This window comes from Elgaria multicarinata, chromosome 18 (genome assembly GCF_023053635.1).
Source record: "Elgaria multicarinata webbii isolate HBS135686 ecotype San Diego chromosome 18, rElgMul1.1.pri, whole genome shotgun sequence".
NCBI classification, from domain to species: domain Eukaryota; kingdom Metazoa; phylum Chordata; class Lepidosauria; order Squamata; family Anguidae; genus Elgaria; species Elgaria multicarinata.
In genome coordinates, this window is record NC_086188.1 from 14,384,722 (window position 1) to 14,396,756 (window position 12,035).

At 42.0% G+C, this 12,035-nt stretch overlaps 1 protein-coding gene across 1 annotated transcript in view; it reads left to right on the plus strand.

The window, feature by feature from the left end:
• Nucleotides 1-12,035, plus strand: part of MED13L (mediator complex subunit 13L) — a 188,501-nt gene that overhangs the window by 122,874 nt on the left and 53,592 nt on the right. Inside the window, exons 11-14 of the mRNA XM_063144236.1 lie at nt 2,425-2,647; nt 4,940-5,045; nt 5,392-5,516; nt 9,160-9,259. Coding sequence (XP_063000306.1) covers nt 2,425-2,647; nt 4,940-5,045; nt 5,392-5,516; nt 9,160-9,259 — 554 coding nt within the window. The remainder of the gene's footprint in view (nt 1-2,424; nt 2,648-4,939; nt 5,046-5,391; nt 5,517-9,159; nt 9,260-12,035) is intronic.

A 12,035-nucleotide genomic window follows, 5' to 3' on the forward strand; every position in this document is an offset into this window, starting at 1 on the left:
ATAAAGGTATTACCCTACTGTGGATTTTGGATTTTTCCCCCCTTATGGGCAAACACGGCTGCCTTCGTTTTTCATGTCTATAGACAGCCTTAGCTCATTATGGAAATATGGACCCACTATGTTGTTGACAATGAAGCAATACTGAAAGGAAATGCCAGCTGTTTCCTAAGGTTACACAGAACTTTCAATCCTAATTAATGTCTAAATCTGCGGTAATAAGAGGTTTAACTGTTAAGTTTTACCCAGAGAAAAGGTGTGTGTGTGTGTGTGTGTGTGTGTAGCTTCTTTCTTCTCAGAGGTGGACAGACATTCTGTTTGCTGATACAGAATTTAATACTCTAGGATGGGTAGGCAGAAGGTAGATCAGGATCTACTGGTGGATTTATGGGTGATCTCTTCTGTAGTAGATCGGCAAGGATTTCTGACTCCCAGTTGCTTAACAACAGCAACAACAAAATAAATTATACTGCTGTAATAAAGAATTCTTAGGATAACCAGGAGTGGATTGTTGTGTAGAAGCACTGTGATATTCAAAACAAGTTCCTGGTCTCTGAATTATTTAATTCTTATTGACCTTGTTCATACAACATGCTAAGCTACGGTGGTTATCCGTAACCAAGTGTCTGCATGGCTCAGATGGCTCCTATGGAAGAGCATTGCTATCATTTCTCCATCTCAAACTCCTTGAAGCTCTTACTATTTTGTCTGTAATGGAGCTAATTGAATTTTGGGAGGGGGTATGTGTCATGTGTGCTTGAACATTTCCAGAAATATGTATGAACTGCTTGCACATGTAAATGAGTGATAGCTAAATGTATGTGCTAAGGCAAGGGTGGGCGACATACAGCCCCCTGACTGTATGCACACGCACACACTGGCGGTCTTTTTTCCTCCCATGCTACTTTGCTGCTGAATTCCAGCAGCATGGTAGGGGCAGGGGGGTAATATGTCCACCCTGACCCCTGGATTTTGCTAACCCTTGTTCTCAAATGAACTGAGATAGAACGTGTACTAAGAAGGTGACAGAGAGCTCCTTTGGACAATAATGTGCCATATAAAAACAAGAGGCTCATGTTACTGTACTGCAGCATCTCATTTGAACCATAGAGTTGGAAGGGGCCTCCAAGGTCATATAGTCCAACCTGATAAGTGACCGTCTAGCCTCTGCTTGAAGACCTGAAATACCGTTCTCTCCTATACACGCACTCACAGGAGGGAGATGTCAGGAATATATTTCTCATTTGATGCAAAGGAAAAGAAAATGCAGGAAACTTATGCAAGATAATCTTCGGTTGGTTCGCCAACTACGGCCTCTCCTGGACAGGGATAGCTTGACCACGGTGGTACAGGCATTGGTAACCTCAAGATTGGATTACTGCAACGCACTCTATGTGGGGCTGCCCTTGAAGCTGCTCTGGAAGCTGGAGCTAGTGCAGAACGCTGCAGCTCGGCTGTTGTCTGGAGCTGCCCCTTTCCAGCATGTAACTCCTCTGCTGAGGGAACTGCACTGGCTGCCTATTCGCTACCGGGCCAGGTTTAAGGTTCTTGTACTTGTGTACAAAGCCCTAAACAACTTGGGACCAGGATACCTGAGAGAGCGCCTTCTCCCTTACCAACCTGCCCGATCACTGAGGTCATCCGAGGGCCTGCTCCTGGTGGTTCCACCTAGATCCATCCTCCGATTGGAATCCACCAGGGGAAGAGCCTTCAGTGTGGTGGCCCCCCTCCTGTGGAATTCCCTGCCTCTGGAGGTCAGGCAGGCGCCAACCTTGTACTCCTTTCGGCGCCTCCTGAAAACATCTTTATTCCAAGAAGCCTTGGATTACTGTTATTGCTTCTTTTAAATTTTGTTTTAACTGTTTTTATTCTGTTTTTATTTTCATTTTACCTTGTACACCGCTCCGGCATATAAATATTCTAAATAAATAAATAAAGTCCAAAGCAAAACATCGAAAATGGGGTTGAGTAGTACTTCATTTTTATTTATTAAAGCACTTCTATTCTTCCTTTCCTTTAAATATTCCTCCCTCCCTCCCTGCCCCCAAACACACATGGTGGCTAACACTAACTTAAAATCTGATGCAAACATGAAGGTTTAGATGGATTATTGCCATCTACCCTTCAGCATTCACTTTTGCAGATGCTATGATATAAAATGTTCTTAGTCCTTGAGGAGATTTTGATTATCTGTGATGTGCTTGTAAGTTTCTAGTCTTTCAGTGGATGGCCCAGAATGTGAGGTTACAGGTCATCCAGCAGATGTTTAATAGTGGCAAGAGGTTAGGCATGTTCTACTAGGGAAACATTTTGTTTCAGCTGTATCGAACAGGAGGAGCGATTATATTGGCTGTGCTTATGTGGGAAAAATCCATACATCTGCAGGACAGACTTCACTGAATATGTTTCTGTTTCCTTTTCCCTTAGGCTCTTAGCACAACCTAATAAAAGATTTAAAATCTTGGAAGAGACCTCCCCAGTGCCGACAATGCATTATCTCGACCCCTTACCTCTAATACAGCAGCCTGGCGAATGTTTGGGAGATGTCAGTGACCCTTACACTTTTCAGGATGGAGACATCAAATACATCTTCACTGGCACTAAAAAATGCAAACTTGGGACTGATAGAGAATCTCTGAAGAAAAATAAGGTATCCTGTCTAGAGAATCATGTCTTTTTAGCGCATGCTGCTTCTTTGTGTGGAAATGTTTACCCTGTTTTACACCCACTTACACCTGTGTGCATTTACCTAGGAGTATGTTTGATTGACTTTAATGGGGCTTATTTTTGAGTCAATATGCGTAGGGTTGTGCTGTTAGTAGATGAAGCATATGAGTTTTAATTGGTTACAGCTGTGATCCTGCATGTGTTTATCTGAGAGTAAGCCCTATTGAATGCAGTGGGATTTACCTCTGAGTAAACATACATTGGTTGCACTGTAAGTGATTTTGCTTGTGTATGTTTCTTCTTCTTCTTCTTATTATTATTATTATTTATTTATATAGCACCATCAATGTACATGGTGCTGTACAGAGTAAATCAGTAAATAGCAAGGCCCTGCCGCATAGGCTTCCAATCTAATAAAATCATAGTAAAACAATAAGGAGGGGAAGAGAATGCCAACAGGCACAGGGTAGGGTAAGCAGGCACAGGGTAGGGTAAAACTAACAGTATAAAGTCCGCACAACATCAAGTTTTAAAAGCTTCTGGAGGGAGAAAACACAAACCGACAGTAGTGTGTCTTGTTTCACTCACTTCAAAATGTAGCAAGCTGTGTTTGTGGGCTCTCCTGCTTCTTCTACTAGTGAGGTCCTGCGCATGTGCCCCAGAGTCCGGCCCTGATGGCGCCACTGAGCAAGCATCCTGGGGAAGGAAGCAGAAGAGAGCAAAGCACTAAGGGAAAAGTTCCAGATCTTATTATTACATTTCTATCCCGCACAATAGCTGAAGCGCTCTGATACCGGTTCACAACAATTCAAACCATAAAGTACATCATCAAATACAATATAAAACATTAAAGCTTAAAACCACAGCATAAAAGCACAAAGCACAATAAAACCTAGAGGCAGTGTGGAGATTTAAAATGCACTAACAAATTTAAAACAACAAAGACTAAAATGCCTGGAAAATACAAAGATCTTCACCTGGCGCCGTAAAGAGTACAATGTAGGCGCCAGGCAAGCCTCTCTGGGAAGCCCATTCCACAGCCAGGGTGCCACAGCAGAAAGGGCCCTCTTCCTAGTAGCCACCTGCCTCACTTCCTTTTGCAGGGGCTCACGGAGAAGGACCCTGAGGATGATCTTAGGGTCCTGGCAGGCAGACAGATATCCTTACTGCAAGTGCTTTCCGGAATTAGGTTTATATATGTAGAAAAATGAGGAAGTTGAATGGACTGTACCACTTCAGCCTCCCAGTGGACTGTACCACTTCAGCCTCCCATTACCCCCCCAGATAGGACACCAGCCCAGTTGTCCTGGCACAGCAGAAGTGAGAAGAATGACAATCTAACCTCTGCTGCCAGCCAGAGGAACAGGAGCTACTAGGTAGCCTTTTTGAATTGTTTTAATCTTTTGCAAGCGACCTCAGAAATAATTTGATCAAAATGTGGGGCGTACATTTTTAAAATAAAGGAAGGGCTGGTATAGAACCTTTCTCCTAGCTAAACTTAGTCTTCTGTTTTCAGGAGGTTTTTTTTTTTTTAATGCAGAGTAACATCTACAACTTAGACACCCCTCACCCACCCCCAGCTACCTGTAGTCTGAAATGATTCAATCAATTCCACCACCTCATCCTCGTGCACGTGTAGCCCAGCTCACACAGAAGTAGACTTCAGGCTGCATCCTTAAGGCTGCAAGCTGATAATTAATACATGCAGCATCATGTTGTGATAGTTCTTTGGGTTCCATTCTTTGGGGATTCGAGAGTGCACCACAGCCCTATGCTGCGTTTCTCTTTCTTTGTGCCTTTTGTCTTTGCTCTGCCTCTGATACCTTTTGGGTGAGTTCTGTGCCTGCTTCCTTGTATTGGGCGAGCACCTTGTGAAAGAAAGACCTTGAGAATCTGCATTGAAATAGTCATTCATTAGGTAGAGTTTGGGGCATACATGACCTGGTCATGTAAGCATGTTAATTTATGGGGTAGCCATTGTAAATAAATTCCTTTATAATTGTCATACAGTGAAGGAAAGCCGTCGTGCTTCTATGTTTTGCATTTGTAGGAATATTTATCTCCTGTAGAGGGCTTGATCTCTGCTTTTCCTTTGTATCAATCTTGAATATAGGAAGAAATATGTGTAGCTGCATGCAATTTGTACAGTGACTATTAAAAGCAGGTGTGGGATGGAAGAACGCAAACTGCAGCTCCTCCCCCTCCTCCCCCCTCCCCCCCCATTTTCCTGCTCTTTGCACATACAGTGTTTGATTTAAATTCTCTGCATTTACAGTCAGAAGATGGAACTGCAACTAAGGAGATTTCTGCAGCAGGTCATCCTACCACTATGCCAGATGGGAAAGATGCAATGTCCATTTTCAGTTCTGCTCCTAAAACAGGTACATGAAAGTCTATTGGACACCTTCTGGAAAAGGCACCAGATGAAAGCTTATCAAGAATCATAATACCTTTATGATAAACTATAACAAAAAAAGGACAGAAGTGGTTGTAATAATGTCGTTCAGCATCTGAATATGTTCATATATCACTACATGCATCACTTTTTGGTTGAGACGCCAGTCGATTCTTTTTGAGAACACGGAAGCTTGGAACACAGGAATTTGGGTTTTTTGGTGTGTGTGTGTGTGTGTTTTCTTGCTGTTCCTGTTGTTGGAGAACATGGCTTGATTAATGCCTTTTATGTCCCATGTCTAAAGTGCGTGATTATTTTTTCTCCCCCACTAGATACACGGCAAGATAACGCTGCAGGCCGAGCTGGTACTGGTAGCCTCACGCAAGTAACAGACTTGGCTCCTTCACTACATGACTTGGACAACCTCTTTGATAATTCGGATGAAGATGACCCAGGGGTAAGTGTGCAATGAGTTAAGCTACACTATGTGCCCATAGTCTCACTCTAGCCTTGGAATAATGTCTGGTCTCACAGCAGTATCTAATCTATCGTGCAACCACACTTGGAATACTGTGTACTGTACTGGTCACTGTGTACTGTACTGGTCACTGCACTTAAAAAAGGATAAGAAATTGAAGAAAGTGCCCTCCTCTGTCACACAGAGGAGGGCCAGGATCTCTTCCTGATCCTCCCAGAGTGCAGGACACGGAATAACGGGCTAAGTTAAAGGAAGCCAGATTCCGGCTGAGCATCAGGAAAAACTTCCTGACTGTTAAAGCAGTACGACAATGGAATCAGTTACCTAGGGAGGTTGTGGGCTCTCCCACACTAGAGGCCTTCAAGAGGCAGCTGGACAAGCATCTGTCAGGGATGCTTTAGGGTGGATTCCTGCATTGAGCAGGGGGTTGGACTCAATGACCTTATAGGACCCTTCCAACTCTGCTATTCTATGATTCTATGATACAAGATTTGGGGTCCGGGCCCTTAGGACGCAAATCTGTGTCAAACCTGCACGCGCTAATTCGTTATCTCCAGATGCAAACGTAGAAATAATTGCTCAGATTCCTTTAAGTTTCGCGGGTGGCCAGCCCAACCCATTCCTTTCTCACCCAAAAGAGGTTGTGGGCTCTCCCACACTAGAGGCCTTCAAGAGGCAGCTGGACAGCCATCTGTCAGGGATGCTTTAGGGTGGATTCCTGCATTGAGCAGGGGGTTGGACTCGATGGCCTTGCAGGCCCCTTCCAACTCTGCTATTCTATGATTCTATGATTCTATGAAAGGACAACTAAAACGATCAAGGGCCTATAGCAAATTCAGATTAGACAAATTCATGAAGGATAACGATACCAATGGCTACACAGACAAATAGGTAAAACAACAGAAAAGATAAAGAGTATGAAAGAAAGATTTTTCATTGCAGGAAAATGTCTGAGAGAAGGATCGGGTTAAGATTTGAGAAGGAGAAAGTAAAAGATTTGGAAATCAACAAAAAACAGTCTTTGAAGGCCCTGCGCAAGCTAACACAGAACCACAGAGTTGTTAGTGCTACGTGCTTGCTACAGAACAACTTAGGGTGCAATCCTATGTATGGTTAGACAGAATAGAAAGTTCTACAACTTCCAGCATTTTCCAGCTGATCATATGAATGAATTTTATTTACGGTCACAAGACCAGCAAAAGCTGGCTGGGTAATGCTAGAAGTTGTGGGCCATTTTTTTCTTGAAAGCCCCTGGTAGAACCTGCTCTATGTTTAAAAGGTGGACCTGTCTGTCTCCTGGAGGAGAAGGCTATGAATGGCCACCAGTTCTGGTGGCTATATGCTATGTCCCGTATCAGAGGCAGTATGCCTATATATGCCAATTCCCAAGGGAAACGTGAGCTGGATGCTGCTATTGCACTCATGTCCTGCTTACAGGTTTCTCCACAGACAGCTGGTTCGCTGCTATGTGGACAAAATGTCAGGCGAGATGGACCCTTGGTGGGGTTATTATGTTCTTAAATAGATTTCTCTTTTCTCTGATTTGTCCCAGAGTGTGACGTTTGTGATGAATAGGGTAGGAAATGTCATACCACGTCCATTCCTCTTCCCCAATGGAAGCTTCTAGAATAAGGAAAAAGTCTGTTTAATGCAGACATTTGTGTTAGTGAGCTTGGTTCAGTTTCCAATAACTTTGCCTATGAAACCAGAAGTTTTACTTTGTGTTGATGTTCCTCATGGTGAGTTCAGACTAGCCATGCTCTAGTGCCAATTTCATGAAAAATACCAGTACATATTAACTAATTTATAAAAGACCTAAGATAACATTTGTGTCTATTCAAACCAAAATAAAAAAGTAGTAAATGACAGAAAGTAAGATTCTGCTTTTTGTGATTAGAAAGCAAAGCAATTATTTTAATTCTTGAGTACAAAATAGAATCAAAGATGAACGCCTTTCAAAAGAGAAAAGTCCTGGAGTTGTGGTCCCGGGGCATGGTCTGAAGGCACATGAGGCAGCCTCCTTGCTGAAGCTAAGCGGGTCTGGTTCTGGTCAGTGCTTGGAGGGGAGACCACTTGGGAAGCCCATGTATAGCCCACTTAGAATTCCATGATGGAAGAAAGGTGGGATAGAAATATCATAAATAAATATTGACCAAATATTATTTTTTTATTTGTTTATTACCTTTTTATACCACCCAATAGCTGAAGCTCTCTGGGCGGTTCACAAAAATTAAAACCATAATAAAACAACCAACAGGTTAAAAGCACAAATACAAAATACAGTATAAAAAGCGCAACCAGGATAAAACCACGCAGCAAAATTGATGTAAGATTAAAATGCATAGTTAGAACAGTAAAATTTAAATTTAAGTTAAATTAAGTGTTAAAATACTGAGAGAATAAAAAGGTCTTCAGTTGGCGATGAAAAGAGTAGTGTAGGCGCCAGGCAGACCTCTCTGAGGAGCTCATTGCACAACCGGGGTGCCACAGCGGAGAAAGCCGCTGTGTAGATTCAAAGTGTTTGTGAATTGGATTTCTTGTAATATAGAAATCAATATTTCTGAAATTTAATTTAAATGCCTTCAGAGACTACAAAAAGATTACATAAGTGTTCTTATTGCTATGCAGGCTTACACCTTTGTGAAATACTGACTAAACTAGAACAGAAAACTTAAGTTTCCAAGTTGAACACTTTATTGCAATAAATATGTACAATTGGGGTTACCATTCCCTATACCTGTAATAAACATATTGCTTATTGCAGCTAGTCAATTACAGGCCTTCTCTCCATGGTTTTGTCTTATTAAGAAAGAACAGTACTTTTTACAATATTTGCTTGACCTATCGTTTCCTGCCCTAAGAAAGGCCTTTACTGCCCTTCGTTTTCAGACAATGCCCTCTGCTTTCTTGGAGGGGAAGTATAAAAAAGTCCCCCATGCCCAGTGGATCTGTTTTTGTGGCTCTGGGGAGATCGAAGACCTAGTGCATTATCTTCTGCGTTGCCCACTGTACAAAGAAATCAGGGAGCATTTTCTAAAGGAACTATTGTTAGCAAGAGCGGGTTGGCACACTAGAGACATTATCTGCGATCTGCTGGCGGACCATAGCAAAGCAATCACAATTAAGGTAGCAAAGTTTGCGGCTGCAGCCCCAAAAATCAGAAATAACTCTCTAAACAAAGTCTGCGTAGATTGTAAGGGGGGACCGTTTGATTTAATAGTTTTGTACAAACTATCATCAGAGATCCCACCTATCTGCTAGTGCCAGATATTGACTGCTAGCATTTTAGGTTATAATGTAATCACTGAAACTATTCTTGTGACTTTGGCATGTATGTCACCATCGTGATAGCAAAGGCTGGGTGCTGCAGACAAATGGAACACCCCTAGAGTGACCCACTGACTGACTCCTTGGTCGAGAAAGGATTGTACCTCAAATATTTTGAATATTTTAAATTATGTGTGTTGCTATATGTGAGCAATTCTGTATTTTGTAATGGTTTTTGTGCTGCAAACAAATAAACCATTCATTCATTCACATTGCTTATTGCAAATCTCAGTAATTCTTTTTAAAAAGTAATGATTTTGTTTTTAAAGAGGATTTTGTAAAATTGTTTCTCTAGGCTGTCTCACCTGCCCTTCGTTCATCAAAAATGCCTCCAGCAGGGACTGAAGAACGCCCTCTGGGCAAGGATGGAAGAACAGCTGTACCTTATCCTCCAAGTAAGTAACAGACTGTGACCACAGCATTGTTTAAGGTAAAGTCATTGCTGTAATTTATTTATTGATATTAACGTTTTTATACCTCCTTATATGTGCACAATGATTTAAAACAATGAAACCTTAAAACAATACAAAACAGGAATATTAGAAACAACCAAACATGAAAGCAGCTACATAATTTAGAAGGCTAAATTAGAAAAGATCACACCCTTTCTAAATGCCAAGGCAGCAGTGACCAGGCATAGTTCTTGACAGAGCACATCCCACAGTTTGGGAGTGACGCAGGAGAAGGCCCTTTCATGCGTGCCTGACAAGAAGGCACCTGCAAGTAATGGTGTCCTCAAAAGGCCCTCTCTTGCAGATGTTAATAACATGCAGGATCATAACGAGATAGACTGTCCTTTAAATAGTTCATTCCTAAGTTATTTAGGGCTTCAAAGGCTAAAACTAACACCTTGAATTGAGCCTGGAAAGCAATTGACAACCAGTGCAGGACTATCAAGATGGGTAATATGACCCTGATACCTTGCACCGATTAGCAGCTTAGCGTCCGCGTTTTATGCCAGTTGAACCTTTTGGACGCTCTTCAGGGGTAGCTCAATGTATAGCACATTGCAGTAGTCTAAGCACAATGTAACCAAGGCATGGATCACTGTTGCCAAGTTAGACATAGGAAGGGTCGCACCCATCCCACCAAGTGAAATTGAGCAAACACACTCCTTACCAATGCTGCCACCTAAAGATGCACGAATATTATAGGATCCAGAAGCAGCGCTCCCAAGCGATGAACCTGATCTTTCAAGGGAAGTGTGACCCTATATAGAATAGGGTGAATCCCAATCTCCGAGTCAAGCTTTCTACCGACCAACAACAGTCCCATCTTGTCGGGATTTAATCTCCGCTTTATCTTCATCCAGCTCTTTATTGAACACATGTAACATACAGGGGTTTCAGCTGCTTCCTTGGTATTAGGAAGAATGTCCTTTCTCCTCTTACAGGGAGAATGTCTCTTCTATGCTTACAAACTAATATACAACCAGAAAATAAAAAAACACATTTGTTTCTCTTACCTTAAAATTAGAAGCTGATTATTTAAAAAAGAAGAAGAAAAAATTGTAATAAGAATTGCCTAGTAAAAAAGCATTGAAATGTAATTTAAATAGCTGGTCTTGAGCGATCTGTGGTTATGCTGCTGGTATTTATCTCTTACTTGAGATCCAGAAGGAAAACTACTTTGCCTAAATAGGAGTTGTTCCTGTATAGGTTGCCTCATGACAGGAGCTGCATTTTTCTATACCAGTGTTCACAAAAGCTTTCATTTGTTTACTAGCTGATCTGTTTGAGGCACACTGTTCCTACACAAAGCCATGGGGAAATGTAATTATTTAAATTTGTCCTGACTTCATTTAAAAGCTATCACTTTAGGAGTGGAGATGGAATTTACTACATGCAATCGGAGCCAGTGGTTTCTAATTGAAACTGCATTCTGTAACTTCATTAAACCTATACAGATGGAGGAATTAAGCTTGTCAGTTTTCAAGCTGCTGTTCCTTAACGTTCTTTTAAACGCTTAGGTGAAGTCAAAAGACATTTGGGTTGTGTGAAGCTTTTTTATCCTTCTCCTCTCTCTCCGTACGTACACACATGGACATACATAAGTTCAGTCATTCATTTTATGCTAGGTTAGTTTCCCATCATGCCAGAAACCACAGGGACTTAGTTTCTGTGATCATCTGAGAACTGCAGATTTTTCTCTCTCTCTCTTGCAACCCTTGCTTACGTGATATGCTTTAGAAATGCTTTACGTGTATTTGAAAATAGCATTCTGTGTGATACCAGCAGATGTCATTGTGAATTACCAGAGTCTCTGCTACACACACACACACACACACACACACACACACACACACACACACAGAGAGAGACAGAGACTGGCCACTCTAAGCTGAACTTGCATTCTACTGCAAATCATTCTTGAACGTTATCTCATTAACTCTGGCTGGTAATGAGAACAAATTGAGGGGAAAAACCATGGTGTCACAAAGATGAGTCAGAGAGTTATATGGAGCCATAAAAGCAGTGCTGATTTACTCAAATGCAGAAGTATGAAGTACACAGAGATTGGATTTTGACAGTTTTAGTAGATCTATAGCTGCTTAAAATATGCAAGGTTTTCTCAAGCATGACACATATGAAAATGAATAATGATACCCAGTCAGTTCTTTAGGTTTATTTAATTAAACATTTCTCTTCTTCTTTTTAATGACACTGCATTGCAGAATTTTCCCACCCTCTTCCCCCACAAAAAAGAACCCCCAAATAAGTGGCATGATGTGGATCATGTTAGGAAAGGCTGAATACATCGGGCTTGCCCCCTTCCAGTGTTCTCTTTTTCTCTTGATGCAGCAGTTTCCGTAACGCTTGACCCAAAGAGGAGAAGCATATGGTTCCTCTCTATTCGGCCCTGGTTAGGCCTCATCTAGAGTATTGCGTCCAGTTCTGGGCTCCACACTTCAAGAAGGACGCAGACACGCTGGAGCGTGTTCAGAGGAGGGCAGCCAGGATGATCAGGGGTCTGGAAACAAAGCCCTATGAAGAGAGACTGAAAGAACTGGGCATGTTTAGCCTGGAGAAGGGAAGATTGAGGGGAGACATGATAGCACTCTTCAAATACTTAAAAGGTTGTCACACAGAGGAGGGCCAGGATCTCTTCTCGATCCTCCCAGAGTGCAGGACACGGAAAAACGGGCTGAAGTTACAGGAAGCCAGATTCCAG